At 49.9% G+C, this 17,095-nt stretch overlaps 2 protein-coding genes across 5 annotated transcripts in view; both read right to left on the reverse strand.

Annotated features, from left to right (window-relative positions):
* Nucleotides 1-2,614: 2,614 nt before the first annotated feature.
* On the reverse strand, nt 2,615-10,134 carry LOC128822322 (M-phase inducer phosphatase 2-like). The gene is made up of 16 exons (XM_054004016.1): nt 10,091-10,134; nt 7,304-7,705; nt 6,977-7,104; nt 6,552-6,603; nt 6,304-6,345; nt 5,955-5,991; nt 5,736-5,834; nt 5,544-5,660; nt 5,201-5,299; nt 4,861-5,034; nt 4,644-4,739; nt 4,227-4,289; nt 4,026-4,124; nt 3,444-3,577; nt 3,233-3,344; nt 2,615-3,021 (listed from the first exon to the last, which is right to left on the reverse strand). The coding sequence occupies exons 1-16, from the start codon at nt 10,132-10,134 to the stop codon at nt 2,896-2,898; spliced, it is 1,824 nt and encodes a 607-aa protein (XP_053859991.1). The 3' UTR covers nt 2,615-2,895.
* CAST (calpastatin) overlaps nt 9,464-17,095 on the reverse strand; it is a 57,873-nt gene continuing 50,241 nt past the window's right edge. For 3 of the 4 annotated variants that reach the window (XM_054002762.1, XM_054002761.1, XM_054002763.1), the window contains 9 exons: nt 16,850-16,945; nt 16,210-16,299; nt 15,367-15,468; nt 14,284-14,376; nt 13,802-13,855; nt 13,281-13,370; nt 12,339-12,418; nt 11,162-11,228; nt 9,464-10,673 (listed from right to left, as the gene is read on the reverse strand). In XM_054002762.1, the coding sequence (XP_053858737.1) occupies nt 11,171-11,228; nt 12,339-12,418; nt 13,281-13,370; nt 13,802-13,855; nt 14,284-14,376; nt 15,367-15,468; nt 16,210-16,299; nt 16,850-16,945 (663 nt within the window). In that variant the 3' untranslated portion in view covers nt 9,464-10,673; nt 11,162-11,170. The remainder of the gene's footprint in view (nt 10,674-11,161; nt 11,229-12,338; nt 12,419-13,280; nt 13,371-13,801; nt 13,856-14,283; nt 14,377-15,366; nt 15,469-16,209; nt 16,300-16,849; nt 16,946-17,095) is intronic. The other variant, XM_054002760.1, reaches the window with a different exon arrangement.

Consider the following 17,095-nt stretch of genomic DNA (forward strand, 5'->3'; position numbering starts at 1 on the left):
AAGAGAGAGAGGCACAACCAGCAAGGGTTAGGTGAGAGTGTGGGGGGGAGAAGGGGCTTAAGGCAGATAAGGAAGAAAGAAACTGTCAGCAGAAGACCAGACTGAGTTTTACCTGTGGCATGAAGAGCGCCTGTGTGTTCAAAGAAAAGAAAAAATTAGGACTACAGTGACTGAGGTAAGGTAAAAAGCAAAATTCAGGGTGTGTGAGCCTGGGTGACAAGAAGAGAATTATGAAAAGGTTGAAAGTTGCATTTCTGCACCTCTGCAAAGGCAGTGTTGTGTATTCTTGTGTGCCCTCTTAGAAGAGCAGCACTGGATGATGGACCTGACCCCTCAGCTTCCCAGATCTTGCAGAGCTAAAGATTGGCAGCAAGAAGAGAACTCCACAGTAAGGCATGATAAGGTAACACAGATCTGGGGGTGGGTGTTCTGACTTGTCGTAGGCTTTCTGTAAATGAAACATAAAGGCAGAAGATGACCTTTGTGCCGAAGGCTTATTCTCTGCCACCTCTTGGAGAGCAGGAGCCTCAGTTTAGTCACACGGGAGCCTGGGGAGATCATCTCCTGGGCCAGAATAGGTGAAAGACAAGCCTCTCCTATTTTTGTCAACACTCCTGGGCTGCCTGCATGCAGGGAGCACTGAGTCACACAGCCTAGCTCACTTAGAGCAGAGCTGTCCCCAGCAGGAGCTAGTCCAGGAAATGCCTTTGCTGGGGACTGACCTGGACTTATTTTTTCTGTCACAAGCTCTCAGGAAACTAACTGGTTTGTTAGAGCCAAACCAGCCCTTTGCTGGTTTTTTAGAGGCCTAGAACAGATGTAAAAAAGAGCAGTGTGCTCTGAGAGGGGAAACCAGAGGAGGAAAAAAATGTCACCATTTCCTTTTAGAGAGTTGCACTCAGTATCCAGTTGGAACAGTGTGAGCACCATTGCTCTGGGGCTTCCAAATCCAGGGACTGCTGTGTATCCATGCATGCTGTGGGAAGCAGTTTTATACTGCCAGGACATTAAATTAGATTCCCTAATGAGCTCTCAGCTGCTAGCAAGATCCAACAGTCCCAGAAAACTCAATTTTGCAAGGATCTGCAGAGAAATGAGCAGGTGTGGTTTGGTTTCCTGATCATGCCTAGGGTAAAGAGCAGGCCACGAGTGTCTCAGAATAATAAGTATGCATCAACACACACAAAGTTGAAGCAAATGCAAGTATTTATGGAGGATTTTACAGAGCTGAGACTAACACTGGGTCTCTGCAGGTCCATGAGGGGAGCTGTGGGCAGCCTAAAACCTTTGCAGGTGGCTCTTATAACCATGCCCTCCTGGCTGTGCTGGGACAAGGGCACTACACAGAAAGTTTGCTCTTCGGCACTTGTGTGAGCACAGCACCCTGCAGAGAAATACCTCTTGGTGGCAGTCCATGATGAAAATTGCTTCCTGGCTTCTTTGTGACACTGCTCAAATAAACATTCAGTGAGTTTCAGGGAATATGCATTTACTGTCATGCTGTTTCCGTGTCAAAATTACTCAGTCAGCAGCGTGTTTAAAATGTGGTTATGATGAAGCATTATCATACTCATTGGTTTTACCCGCTATTCAGTTGTGTATTTCACAGCCATGTCACAACAGTGTATATATAATCTATAATATATATAATAACATAATAATAAATAATAATATATAAATGGGTAATATAATCAGTGTAGATTATTATTATCATTATTTCATGATAGCTGGGGAGCACCAAAGCCCACTGAAGCTTTAGAATAGGCTGTGAAGACTCCTAGAGAATGAGTCAGGTTTGGTGTTTTGTTACTATGACATAGACCCAAAGCAAAGCATGTGCCATGGATACCAGGGGGTCTACTGAACCTGTAGACCAGAAGGTCAACCTTTTAGCATTTCAAGGGAAATGTAAAAGATATCAACAATTAAATAAGTAGTCCTTCATAATTACCAGTGAAGGAATGTATTGTGTGACAGCCAAACTGTTGTGGCAACACTTTATAGAAAGTTAATTTGCTCTGATATTACCTTTTTTTTCCCCCACTGTATTTTAACAGGTCATCGGAATTTGTGTCTCAGAATTTGAGGGGTTAATGCTGCTGAGTGCCCTGATGAGCCCTGACCCCCACTTTGGGGCTGTCACAGTTCTGGGAGTCCTACTGAGCCCAGGCGCCCCTCAGGAATGGGTATCCCAGCCCTAGGGGTGCTGCAAAGTTCAAGAGACCCCCTGAGAAAAGAGAGTATCCTGCCTGGGGTGTCCCACAGCCACCCCAAGTGTCCCAGGGCTCCTGCCAAGCCCAGGATGCCCAGGAAAAAGGGTCCTATGGCGGCCCGGGGCCACACTGCTGCCACCCCAGCATGCAGGAACAGCAGCCAAGGGGCCAACACTTGGCCCCCCTGCCCCAGCCCCCTTGTCCCTGGGGAAGCCACCACCACGCCCCAGGGCAGCCACCGCCTCAGCCCTGTCCCCTGCCAGCAGCTGTCCCCGTCCCTAAATCCCAGAGCCCTCCAGCACCACCTGCCCGTGCCCCCAGCCCCGGATCGGGGGCTCCCACCCCTGCAGCGCCCCGGTGCGGGCACAGAGAGCTCAGGAGCCGCGTTTGTTCTCCTGCAATAGGAGTTTATTAACAGAGACTAGTACAAACGGTCTTAACAGCAGACAAACACAAACATATTCATAACAATAGACAAGCAAAAAAATAATCATACCAATAAGCAAAAGTTCATAACAATATATAAAAATTATTTATAGCAATAAACAAACGCAAGCCCAATGCTAATCCTAAATACCACGCTAAACCCATCCGAACGAAGCAGCCCAAGCCGAGGCGCATCCCCGGCCAAGGGAACCCTTCCTCCAGCCCGAGCTCCGGCGTAGCGTTTCCCCCCGAGCGCTCACAGATCCCGCCCGCGGATGAAGAGCGCTCGTCGGCCGCGCTGGCTCTGCCCGTGGAACCTGCGCAGCTCCTCCCTGAACGCCGGGTCCTCCATGGGCCGATAGTCCCGGGGCTCGCAGTGGCCCTGAAACCCACGGCTCCGTTAGCCCCAGCAGCGCAGCCCCCGGCCCGCAGCCGTCCCGGGCCAAAGCCAGCGCCCCGGCCTGGAGATCCCCTCCCATGGCAGGGAAGGTGCTCAGAGCCAGCGCCGCCTCTGTGCCCCCACTGCCCTGTGCCCCCATCCCCCCCCAGTTCCTGCCCTCCTGCCACCGCGCGGACACCGGCAGGGGACTCACCGGGAACTGGAAGAAGAACTCGCGGTACCCTCCCTTCAAGACGTAGAGCTCGGGGTAGTGCAGCTGCGGGTACCTGTGGCAGGAGCGATCCCTCTCCCGCAAGAACTTGCACCTGCAGCCGGGCAAAGCCCACAGCATCAGCCCCGTGCGAGGGTCCCGGCTTGCCCGGGGGGCTGGCACACCCCTGTGTGCCCCCCGTGCCCTCACTCACATTTTGGGTCCCCGCTCTACAGAGAACTCGCAGTGGAAGATGACAATCACCCTCTTGCCGGCGTCCTGGGGCACGATGGGCCGCTCCAGCAGGGATTCCTCCAGGTCCCGCTGCAGCGGCAGGTTGACAGCGCCCTTGGGAGGACAGAGGCGCCTTCTTCCCCTCTGCCTCCAGTTTCATTTTCTGCAGGGACCCAAGGACGCTGCCCCCAGCCTCCCCCTCCCCTCCCCCCCCCACCATCATGCTCCTCTTTCCAACTGGGAATCAATCCTTTAGCGGGTGAGCGGGTGGCATGGCGTTTTTCAGGGGCTGCTCCACCCCTCCGGGCGGCTCTGGACCCTTCATGGGGGGCTGCTCAACCCCTCCGGGGGTTCAGAGGGGCTCTGGAGGGGCTGCTTCACTCCTCTCTGAGATTATCTTTGGAGGGTACTCAACACATCCCGGGGTATCCTGAATCCCTCTTGTCTCCGCTCCTCGCGGGGAAACGCTCAATCTCTCGTGGTGGGCTCGGCACCTCTGGGGCTGCAGTGGGGCTCGGACAACCCCCTTCCTCCCGGCCCCGGGGCCACGGGGGGCTCTGACCTTGACGTGGCCGCCCTGGTACTCGTAGGGGTATCGGCAGTCCACGACGACGCTGCGCTCGATGAAGCTGCTGTAGCGCCCCGTCAGCACCTTCGCCAGCTGCGGGGGGAGCGCGTCACCAAGGGGGGACACACGAGGGCTCGGGGGGGAACAGGCAGGCAGCCCCTCGCGGGGGCTGCGTAAGGATCGCTGTCCCCTTACCGTGTCAGGAGAGATGTACTTCAGGCCCGGGTCCTTCCCCTCCACCGTCGGCAGGAGGTGAGGCTGGAGGAGACACGCCCTGGGCTCATCCCCGTCCCAGGGGCACCTCCCGGGGGTGGCACCTGTCCCCCCAGCCCAGGAGCCGCCAGTGGCCGGTTCTGCAGCCCCGGGCGGGGAAGGGGCACATACACTGCCTGTGGCACGGGCACGGAGCAGAGGAGCAGTGATTGGGCTCTTCACCCGCTGCAGGCGCTGCAGGCTGGCAAGTCACAGCCCCAAGGCCCCGTGTCCCCAAGCAAGGGCCACCAGCTCGCTTTGGGCTCTCTTTGGCGGCACTGCGGGGCTCCGATGGTAGTCGCTGCTCAGAATAACGGGGGGCAGCGCGCCCTCAGAGCTGCCTCATCCTCGTGGCCCTACCTTGGAGAAGTCCCCAGTGAGCTCCTGGTCATCGTTGGCCAGCAGGTTCTCGATCTCCTCGAGCTGGGCAGACCTGCAAGGCTCCAGCCACACTCCCTGCGCAGGCACCAACCAGAGACACCCCCAGATGTCAGCAGGGGCTCTGGCACAGCCGGGCAGTGGCCCAGTCCTGCCAGGGACAGGCTGGCTCTCCCCCGACACCTTCCCCATCACCCACCGGCTCCAGGGATGCCTCCTGCTCAGGGCTGCCGGCCACTCTCCTCTGCCGCTTGGCTTCGGCAGGGCTGTCCCTGTCCGAGGGCCGTCTCCGCTTCGGGACGGGCCCGGGGACACTGCTGGGCACCGAGGGCGAGCGCAAGAGCTGCCGGCACTGGCCCCGCTTCCCCGGACGCTGTGGGAAGAGTCCGCGCTGCTGCCCGGGGGTCTGGCAAGCCGCTAGCTCCAGGGCTGGTGCTGCTCACCAACCAGCCCCCGCCCCAGGGACCTTCGGCCCCAGACCCCCCTTCGGAGACCCCAAGACTGTGGGGCTCCATTCGGTGCCAAAGGTGGCCACGTACCAGCTTTGCCTCCTCCTTCTTTATCACTGGCGTGGTCACCGGCTTCTCCATCCCGCAGGGGACGGTGGAATCACTCTGCCACGGCAGCAGCTGGGGAGACTTGGGGGAGAGGCAGAGATGATCGTGAAGGGGACAAGTCCTACCAGCTGCTTCCCACCCCCAGGCAGGGACGAATCCATACCCAAGGTCCGTCCAGCTCCAAGTTCCTTGGGGGTTTGGAGTCACAGTGTCCCCATGACCCCACAGCCCGCCCATCTCCCACATGCACACGCCTCCTGGACCGGCATGGCCACTTGGTCCAGCCAAGGATCCGTAGTTCCTCTGGAGCGCTGCAGCCTCTCACCGGCTCTGATGTGTCGCAGGGGTTCTTGCCAAAGAGGTCCCTCCTGGCAGCCCCGTGGCCGTCGGGCAGCCGGCTCCGCTCGCCCAGCCTCTGCAACTTCTCGGGGACAAAGCCCTCCTGCAGCAGGGGGAACACGGCGTCAGCACCCCTGTGCTCCCTCCCTGACCTCCCAGGTATCGCCGCGCCCCTCACCTCATCTTTGGGCTCGCTCTGCCGCCGCTGCACTCTGTCCCTGCGCACCTGGAGCTGGCAGATATCCTTCAGCACCGGGCTGGCTTCCAGCTGCCACTGCTGTGGGACAGCCAGGGGGTGAGCGGTGCTGCAGAGCCCTGTCCCCTCTCCTGGCTCCATTCTCCTCGTCCCGGCTCGGCCGGAGACTCGGCAGGATCCTGCACAGCCTCCAGCACTCACCGGTAAGAAGCGGATCCTCTGGTGAAGGAGCTTCCTGCTGCAAGAGCCGGGAAATGAAAGGATCGAATGACTGCAGGTGTCCCGGACCGCTGTGACCCACCCCTCTGCCATTGTCACCTCCATCCCCTATGTCCTCAGGGTGGGGTAAGACCACCCCCGCCCCCCGCCAGGGCTGTCACAGCTCCCCAAAGGGACCTGGGCAGGCACTGAGCGAACATCAATAGCCTGAGTTGGACCCCAGGAGGGGCACGGGCATAGCCTGGCTTTTGGGTCTGGGACAGGGACAGCCTGGGCACGGGGACAGCCTGGCATTCATGTCCTGCCCCAGGGATAGAGCCCCTTCACGTACTCTTTGAGAGCTCTCCCAGACTCCCCGATGGTTTTCTGGAAGCTGTGGGGAGAGCAGAGATGGGATTTATAGGGAATGGCATCCACGTCCCTGCCCAAGCAGCCCAGGTTGTCACCCCCCAGACACAGATTGGTGGTCACAGCCGGATGCTCAGCCCCCAGCCAGGCTGAGACCGGGCCCTGATGCTCGGGAGAAGCAGGGCAGGGACAGGGGCTGTCCCCGGGGGGACACGGGGATGGGGCACTCACTCTTCTTGAACGGCTCTAGAGCTCTGCCACGTGTGGGAGTCAGGACCCGATCCTGCGGGCGAACAAGGGACAAGGGTAGCCCCGGTGTGGGGATCGGGTCCCGGCCCCAGTCCGGGGCCCCCGGCAGGATGGGGCCGGGCCGGGAGTCGCCCGGCAGGCGGGTGGCAGCGCCGTTGGGAGCAGCGGTGCCGCACGGAATGTCGCGTGTCACCCTGAGCGGGGTCCCCAGCGGAGCGGTTCCTGACTGAGCCCCAGGCAGTGCAGGTAGGAGCTCCTGCCCAACGCTCCCCAGAAGCTGCCCCCCCTCGACCCCCTTGGCCAACCCCTGCCGAGACACCCCCGACCCCCCTCCGACACCCTCAGCACGACCCCGGGGCTGGGGCCGGTTGCGGACGGCTGTGGGGCGGAGCAGGCGCATCCCTTACCTGCATCCGTGGGCTGCGAGGAGACCGAGTCCCGGGGGCGGTCCGAGGCCACCGGCTCCCGGGCCAGTGAGCGCCACAGCCGCGGGAGGGGCGGCCCCGCGTGCCACCTCCTCGGGGTGTCCCGGTGCCTGAGGGCGGTCGGGACGGGGAAGTGTCAGTGCCCCGGGTGCCCCGAGCCCCTTGTTGCCCTGGCGGGTCGGGGGCAGGAGCTGAAGGAGGGCATTTCAAGCGCCCTCGGGCACGGCTCTATAGAGCCGTGTCCCGTCCGAGGAATCTCACGTGGGGCGGGCGGACAAAGCCAGCCCGGCCCTCTAGCCACCCCCTCACCTGTCCGGGCCCACCGGCTCAGTTCTGTCCATCGCTAGCGGCGTGAGCGGGGCTGTGCCCGGGGAGGGCAGCGGCGACACGGCCGCCAGCCTGGGCAACCCACGGCCACCGCGCAGGGACCTGGCCCGGGCAGGGACCGAGCGAGCGAGGATCGAGCTCCGGCAATGACCGGGGACAGGGGACAAGAAGTGACAAGAAATAAGAGGTGAAAAGAGATGACGGATGAGTGCTGGGGGTTGATAAGAGGCGATAAAAGGTGACCAGCGGTGACTAGCTGTGACCAGCGGTGACCAGAGTCGCCCAGTGGTGACCAGAGGTGACCAGAGCTGACCAGAGGTGACCAGAAGCGCCCAGAGCTGACCAGAGGTGACCAGAGGTGACCGATAACACCGCTCCGCTCCTCTTTACAGCAGTAACAGGAATAACAACAGCGGCGCCCGCAGCCAATGGGAGGCCGTGGCGGGCGCGAGGGGACGCCGCCGGCCAATGGGAGGTGCGCGGGGCGCTTGGGGGCGGAGCCGCAGCCGAGGGGGCGGTTTCGGAGCGAAAAGGGGCGGGGTCGCGCGGAGGAGGCGGGACCAACGGGGGTAAGGGGCGTGGCCGCCGCTGTCCCTACGAGCGGCGTGGCCGGACCTTGTCCTTTGTCCCTGTAGGGGACACTAGCCCAGCCCTGATGGCTGTCGTGTGCCACTTGCAGGGCAATGAAAGGATGCCCTGACAGCAGCCACCGAGTGCCACATCCAGCCTCAGGAAAGCAAGGCTGAAATCCCAGAGGCTGGGTTTTCATTGGTGGAGTTTCTGTTTTTAAAGGTACTTGTGAGTGGCCTGCTCCGTTTACCTGCTGGAAACTCTTATTTCTGTATTAAACGTAATCTAAATTTGTTAATTGCCACTTTTGCTTAAGGGCACTTGATTTCTTTGCTCTTGCAAACATGCCCTTGCTATTGAATCCCTGGTGTTTATTTCCTGTATGGTTCCTCATGGATGTGCCCAATTTTGGAATTTTAATAGAGATAAAGACTGGGGGGAAAGAATAATAATCTAGAACTAATCCCAAGCATTTGACTTGACTATACCTCCCTTTCTTCCCACCTGGGTATCAAACCTGCCCAAGGAGTCCAAACCCACTCCATGGGTGTTTGGAAGGCACCCTGTTGCACTGCTGAGAGCCAACAGCTCTGACACAACCCTTAAGAAAGCACCACTTCCTCCTACTCATGGCAAATTCCATGTAATTATATCTATATATATCTATATAAATCAGGAATTCTGAGAAAGCTCTGCGTCATGCTAGTGACATTTTATGCTATTCAAGTATTGTCAGCTAATGGGGAATTTGACAAAAAATCAAATTGCAGGTGATTTCAGATCAAGGCCTTTTTTTGTCCCCTTTTTGTGCATTTATTTCTTTTGTGACCAGCAAATGGCACTTCTGCTTTCTGCTTTTAACTGCTCACTTCTAAGGGCAAAATTAGGTGGCCTTCCTGGTACCACAGAACCCGCCTTATTATTCCCTTCCCACCCTTTAATTTTGGATGTGCTCATTCTCCCAGATGCACTGCAGCCCTCCTACAGAAGAGATGGGACCTCACACACAAGTATTTCAGGACCTGCCAATTTATCTGGGCACAATAAATTTCAGTGACTTACATCTTGTTCTTCCAGCTGTCTCCCAGCACAGCAGCAGCCCACAAGTTAGATTTGCTCTTGGTCAACTACAATGCAGCTTTGAAATACAAAGGAAAAGGGGCAAAAAAAAAAAAAAAAAGTAGCAGGGTCTCGATGAGTTTGTGAACGCCTTCATGGAGTGTCACCAACATGTAAAGAAACAGGGATTGGGCACTGGAAGTTGCTTCCCAGGGAGGTGGCAGAGTCACTGTTGCAGGAGGTGTTTTAGAAAAGGCTGGATGGGGCACCAAGTGCCATGGTCTGGTTGACAAGGTACTCTTCAGTCACAGCTTGGACCTGATGGTCTCAAAGTCTTTCCCAAACTAGCTGATTCTGCAATTCTGTATTTTGCGTTTGGTTTTTTTTTTTTTTTTTTAAATGTTAGATTCAATTTTAATATGCCAACGTTGGTGGTGTTTTTTTTTTCTTTATTTCTAGGCTTTCTTCTGCCTGACAGCAGCAGCGATAAATGAAAAGCCAGGAAGGGCACAGTGCATCCTTAAAATCTTTATTGGAGTGGCACGGTGGCAGGCTGCAAGTACAGTCACAAGTCTGAATATCCCCATCTTCAATCCCTGCACCATCCCTGCCTGCAGACCCTGGGCTCTGCTGCCAGCAGCCTCCCTTCGCCAGAGCTGCACAAGTGTCAGGATATGCAGAAGGACATTCTGCAGGGCAGGGAGGCAGAGGAAAGCCCACGGAGGTGGTGGCAGCCCAGGGCTGTGGCAGCCGACCTGTGAGAGGCTCCTGGCCGTGCCTGTCCTTGCAGGGAACAGGAAAAATGGGGCTTTCCTCCCTGCAGCAACACCTTCAGCCCCATCCCTGCGCTCCCTGCTGGGGTGCCAGGAACAGGAGGGCTAGAAACAGTGCAAAATAAGATAAAAAGGAGCCTGCCCCCGGACCTAAGCTTTGATCACTGCTGAGCTTGTCCCCATCCTTTCCTTATCTACCCTTTGTGTTGGTAGCTGTTACATTTGTAATTTGTCCAGTCCAGGAGACTCCTCAAATTATGAGATAACAGTACAGATACAATTGGAAATAATGGTAATATTAATAATAATAAAAAAAAATCCTGCCCTAGTGTGTTTTAACTACTGCTAAAGGCAGCATCCCAAATACCTGCTTGATGTCCAGACGTGCTGGAAGAAGCGGCTAATCCCCATTTTCTCACTCTTTAGCCGCCCCACAGCTGGCCTGCAGCTTCCCACCAGGAACTGGCATGAGCAGAAGGCTGCACAGCCCAGCTGAGGGTAACTAAAGCTCACTATATTCCAGAATACTTAATGCATCCACTGCAATGTTAAAAAATGCTAGCACATATGAACTCTTCAGAGATTTACAGGCACTATGTGAAGATTATGTGCAAAAGTCTGCAGATATATTTTTCTCTTTTTTTTTTTTTTTTATAGCTCTTCATTGATGCAATATATTTCCTGCAAATAGAAAGCATTCTTTCCCCCAGAATGCTGAAGGAAATTACAAAAATGTCAGACTATGTGAGTCTTAATAAAGTGAATTGCTGAGAGAAAGAAACAAACCTGAGATTACTACTGGGAAAAAAGAAAAGATGAGAAAAAGTCCAGCAAGTATCACTGTACAAAAACCACCCAGAATAACTATGTGCTTTTGGCATCAGCTTTTGTTCTTCAAGAATAATGATCCACCTACAGAAAGAAGACATCTTACATGATGCAGCAGGATCCTGGGGCAGGAGGAGAAAACAAAACAAAAAAATAATGTTAGAGTGCTTATCTTCCGTTACTTGGAAATAAAACTCACAACATAAATCTGGGAAGAATTATGGGAACTAAGCCTCCAAGATGGGTCCAGAGCAGAGGTAATGACACAAGATCGGTATCCTAAAGATCATAACCCCCAGCTGAGATGTGCTTGATCCTCATTACTCTGTGAGAATGTCTTAGGGAAGCAGCACTTCACACCTTGGAAAGCTTGGAATTCCACCAGCCTAAAGGAGTTTAGCTAAATGAAGTAGTTCTGTATAAACTGAATGGATAAAGGTTTCCTGCCTGGGAACCCTGAAGTGCAAAGTCAACCCAAGCATTTTCATTTAGCAGCAGTTTTAACCATGTCTTGGTTTAGTTCAAGCACTGCTAGCAAAACTCAGCTTTACTTCACAAGCATGAAATTGTCTTTGTGGTAGCCCAGGGAACAGGGAAGAAGAAATCTCACCTGGTAAGGTTAACGTTTAGCTTGTTTTCTGCTTCTCAGATTTGCTGCTGGAGGACTGTCCCTTTGCCTAAAGAGAGGATGAGACAATGAGAAACTGAACCAAGCTAAAACCTGAAATCAGGCAGTGACAAGACACTCGTAAGAATCACAGTTCAGACATAAATACAATCTGCACCTGAAATACAGATAGTTCAGCAAGAGTATTTGTGACTCCTGCTGTACACAAATATTTTCACCTTTTCACCATCAACTGCTTTCTTTCAGACAGAGTGGGTAATGCCTGACCTCATCATTCCCTGTTCCTAAACACCCTTTTACCCACAGCAGTGATCAGGCCACAGGTCAGAACATCCTGAAGAGGAGATAAAGACCCGTCAGTTTTACACTGAGAACTGCAAGTCAGTTCTGTGGTCTCACAAAAGGCACCTGTGGTGATTTGATAATAACAACAAGCAGAAATCCCATCACTGACATGTAAAATGTAAAATTCCCAGACATAATCATCTGATTTGGGCATCTACTGCACATATCCTCTGTGAGAAGAACACGATGGAACAAGCTTCACCTGACCTGAATCAATTTTCTCTACTTCTGGGTAAAAAAAAAAAAAAAGCCAAGCAACCCTTCTTACCTTCCCCTTCTCCCCACTTTTTTTTTAATATAGAAACAGCTGCCTGCCATTCCACACCATGCTCATTCTTACTTTTTTATGAAAATATGTAGGTCTTCATTAATTTTAAAACATAATTTATGATAATAACTTGGGAACCTGGCTGTGGTTGTAGGAGCACTTTTTAATCACTTTTCAGATGCTGTTACTCAAAACTGTCAAGAAGTGAGAGAAATGGTGGGGATCCTGCCTGAGGCAGCTATAGGCAGGCAAAGTAGGACTCTTAGATCTACAAATCTGGGAAGGAGAACCTGAGGAGCATGCACTGAGGCCCCTCCGTCAGAGAACAACACTCTGTCTAAAGTATACGTATTTTTTTGCCCGTGTTTATTGCCAATTTCCCTTGAAATAGAAAGGGGCCTTTCTCCTATGTTCATATTTACAAAAATGGATCAAGTTCAACATATTGATGTAAAACTCCCCCCAGAATAACAACCCTGTAATATGAGTCCAGAATCTAGCTGCCCTCTTGTATGACTGCCCATACCATAATAAATGTGTTTGTACCGTTTTAGGGTCTCTGGGCTTTCCTTTATCCTTTGAGCTTGGTTTAGTGGTCGTCGATTCCTTTCCACTTTTGTCCTACACTCCAAAGAAAAAAAAAATTACAGTTACAAGGAGAATAGAGCACTGGTGGCTCCTGCTTTGACATCTGCCAAGGCACAGTCTTTTGAATGGGTTTGGCAGCAACACAAGCTGTGCTGACAGGAGACTGCATCAGAAAAACCTGGTAGAGATGGGCAGATTTTGTATTTATTACCAAGCAATAATGCTGCAACAGCAGATTTCGCCCTGGATTTCAAGAGCAGATGAAGCAGCACTTGAAACACCATTTGTCCTGTCTTCAGCTGCCTGAGGGTTTTGTGCTGAGGGAAACCCCTGGGGGGCACTGCAGTGGCCAGAAGAGCTGTTTGGAAACAGCTCTTTCCTCTCAGGAATACAGCTGATTTGAACCTCAAGTTTCAAAGTTGCTGCTCCTTTTCTCAATTGCAGGACCTCTCCAATCCATTCCTTCTCATTTCTTCTTGTCAACTCTACTGTTTTCCCTAACACACCTGAAAGTCTTTGCTGCTCCCTGCTTTTCTCTCCACAAACCCCTCTTGAACTGTGTCTCAGCTCCAGCCAACAACCACTGCTACACAGTGCCTCCTATCAGTGAGCAAAGGTTTCTCTGCCTCTCTGCAGTTTTTGAACACTCTTAAAAACTGTTATCACATTTCTCTGCTCAATTTACTTCTCCAAGCCTGTCTGAAAGGCCCTAATTACCACAAACCTCCCTTCTTCCAAATATTTAGTTACACAGCAAAATACATCCAACTTCCACTGCAGGAGTGAAACAATTCCTGCATCTGGACAGGCTTCCTGTAAACTTAAAATGAGCAACTGCAAAGAAAAATGAGGAGTGAAAAAACTGTTTATTTTGCAAGTTATTAGCAGAAAATGTCCTACCTTTGAGTGCTGGGGAGTAGCAGGAGCCTTTGCACAAGTATCAAAGTCACCTGATAAGGCATCAATAGCTGCACTGTCATCCGTAGGTTTCTGCAATAATTTAAATTTTGAAGTCACAAAATGTGCAACCCAGCTCCCCACAGTCAAATTAGTGGTTCAGGAATTTATGTCTGCTTTAATTAATTATCCATTTTCTTAAAGAAAAACACACCTGAACTCCACACATATGTTAAGAGACATCTATTTGAGGTTCCCAAGAGGCATGATTTCCTCAAAAATCATAATGCAGTTGTACATAAAAACTGCATTTATTGTGAAGAGTTACACCTCACAGAAGTTTTACTGTCCACTACTGTTCCTATTACCACCTTAATTTATGAGTATTTGTAATTAATCACCCCTTAATCCTACAGAGACACAACTTTGAAACAAAATCAGAGCCCACAGCATGAAAAAAAAAAACACAGAATAAAAATCACAAATATTAAAAAACCCTCAATAAACCTCATCATAAATGTTACCTTCTTTCCTTTGTGTTTCATGTCATCCTTTGCTGTTGGCTTTGCTGGTTTACTCTTGGGAAGAAAAAAAAGCAGATCCTCACTCATTTTGAACCAGACAGATTAGTTTAAAAGTTTAAAAATACAAGTATTTACATATGGCACTACTGGATGTTCACAGATTGCCAATGAACCTGCACTGCTCTGAATGGATTTCTTTAGTAGTTCAAAGTGATTTATTTGTTCAGACCGACCAGTTGAAAAAGAAAAAATCAACAAAATAAGACCAAAACTTCTTTTTTTTTTTCCCCTTTTGTTTTTTCACTTATAAGCATGTGAGGATAGAGCTACTCTCACTGAAGGATATTTCCATGTTTTACCCTAATATATAAATACAGTACAGATACTCACTTATTCCACTTGTAATTCCAAAGAGGACAGACTGGCTCAGATAGACTCAGTTTCCACTGCTACAAATGAAAACTAGGGAAGTTTTTCCTTACCTGCTCACCTGACTCCAGCAGTTTTCGATAGTCAGGTGGGATTGTTTCATCTCTCTCTCCAAGCTTGTCTCTGTGTTCAGATTTAGCCTTTTCCTGAAAGTATTTAATTTTTAAAAAACTTTATTACCCAGGTTAGAAATATTAGCAATCAACAAGTCAGAGGGCATATCGGACTCAGGACAGATATCTTTTTTCACCTTTAAATTTTAAAGCTACTGAGAAAATCATTTCACTTTGAGGCATGTTTCATGCCTGAAAGTTTTAAAAACTACATTTATTTTTCAACTTATACTCCTCTGATTTTTGGCAGCATACCAGGAAGATGCCACACAGAACACCACAAGGAGGTTTTTAAGCAGACTGCTGAAGAACATCTTTGTCTTTCTTAATGCAGACATTTTAGGGATCTCTTTTTTCTCCAGCTAAGATTCCAGCCTAAACTTATTGATAGGCAGCATATGGTGGCTTTGTTTTTCCCCAGTAATGTACTTTAGGGTAGCTATTTGAAATTAAAATTTATTTCTACTATTACTACTGTTATGCAAAAATTTATTTTCTTGTTAGCAGAAGGGCCTTTATAGGATTTTATGAAAGACTAAATGAAGACAAAACCGGCAGAAACAAGGAAGTTTAAAAATGTGCCTGATTAAGTGAACTTGTGGTTATAAAAGTCAAAGCTTGACAAAAAGAGGGCCAGAAAATAAATTTTAGAAACTGAGCCCAAGAAGACACCTGAAAAATGATGAGAATAATGGCAATGAAAGGCACTGAAGTAAAATTATTTCAAATCTCCCATAACATTTCAGCACTTGCCCTCAAGTGGCTAAAGTACATTAACCAAATCATCATTTTTCACAGAACACGTAAGTAATCCAGATGACTGAAAAGTGGTTGATTTACCTATAGGTAAAAGCATGGATTTTTTTCTCCAATAACCTTACTTTTACAACATCTGAAATCCCAATGCCATATACTCCTCTTAGCGTATGGGGGGTTTGGACTGTTTTTTTTGTTGGTTTGGTTTACTCCCTCCCATCCCTCCTCCTCCCCAAATTGCTCAAGTGTCAGAATGTCTTTTGTTACCTTCACTTTATCCACAACTGGTTTGTTCTCATCAGGGTCAGGTTCCCTCTGTCCCAGGGAATCAGACAGGAGATCCAAGGCTTCATCCATCTCTTTTCCTCCCTAACAAAGCAGAAACAAATTTGTGAAAGCACATCTGCTGCAAAAATGATATAATTCATCAATCTACTGTAAGTACTGGCTAATGAACTGTAGAACTTGAGTGAACAAATAGCACTCCTGTTGTATTTGCAGTGTAGCACAATAGCTGGGGAAAAATACAGAATATTTCTGACCTGCAGAAAACATAATTTCAATAAGTGCTTATGGAATTTTCTTGAATGGTTTTCTTTTTTTTTTTTTTTACAAATAAGCCTAGCTGCTGTAATGAGAACAGATCTATTAAATAATTGGCAATTAATGTTTGGCTATTACCATAGATTTTGCAATTTTCTACAGAACCTAGATAGAAAAAAAGCCATTAAAGCCAACACAGGCAGGAGGAGCTTTATATTCCCCTTCCAAGCCAGGCTGGCAGCACCAGGGTAAGATTCCTCAGCATGGATCAAAATGTGTGAGCAACATTAAAATAAACACCAGGAAGGAAAGTTCCCCTGGTATTCAAAGGTGGTCATGGTACTGCCTGTGGAACTGTTGAAAAGGGAGTGTCCACTCATTCTTTTTTTATAATTTTTTTTTTTCCCCATGGGAGCATTTTCCTTCTCTGCAGTAGCCATTTTTAGCAATAAATTATTAAATTCTGCAAGAGTCCACACTGGTCACACTGCCTGGATCACACTGCTGCCTCTCCTCACTACTCAGCCCCTTGTTTTGGGGTAAGAACCTGCAGGAGAGGTTTCTTACAGTGGCAGGCGCTGCTGAGTGCACTGAGGAAACCGTAGCAGCAGAGATCACATCCGAGGAACTCACAGGCTTGGCACTATCCTTGGATTTCTGGAAGAACAAGGCACACAGGGGACCCAGAGAAAAACACCCATCAGACCAAAAAAACATATCCAAAACACAGCACCCACACAGTTGATTTCTAGGATTTGCTTTTCCTGAGGAGCTTTGCTTATTTCAGATTGAAACGCTCCCCCACCACACACACTCTGTGCAACTGTTCCTCATCTCAGTTTGTTCTTCCACCTCAACCACTGGGTTAAACCTCGCCACAGCTGAAGTTTAAACAGGTTTAACATGACTCCAAAAGAAATAAGATTTCACCAGGCCATCTAATAGTCCCAAAAAACACTTTTAAAATCCTCAGCTGCAAAGTAGTATTTATGCAAGCAACTGGTAAGAAGATAGGTCACATAACTAGTATTTTGTTTGTCTGTTTTTTAAAGTCCTGCTCTTCTATTAACTTACTGCAAGAAGTATTTAAATTTTTTAGCTATTGCATTTCATTTAAGGAACTTTAGATAATGAAAACATTAAAAATGTCATGATTATTCAAACAACTTGTAAATAAAACCGGATTTCAGAAATCTAACTTACTCACCTTTAGTACAGTTGATGTAGGTAATGGTGCAGGTAGCGATGGAGAAGAGGAAAATCCTTCTGTCAAACCCTCTAAAAGATCATTTTCACTCATAGGCTGCCATTGGAAAGAAAAAGAGGAAGCGTATAAGTCTCTTTATCTCTTAAAAAGTAAGCAGGTAGCATAGCCCATTTTTAAACTGAACACTGGGTAACCCTGCTGACATTTGGTGAGTAAGTCATGAATGAAACAGTTATTTGAAATCAT

The sequence above is a fragment of the Vidua macroura genome, chromosome Z (genome assembly GCF_024509145.1).
Source record: "Vidua macroura isolate BioBank_ID:100142 chromosome Z, ASM2450914v1, whole genome shotgun sequence".
Lineage (NCBI taxonomy): Eukaryota > Metazoa > Chordata > Aves > Passeriformes > Viduidae > Vidua > Vidua macroura.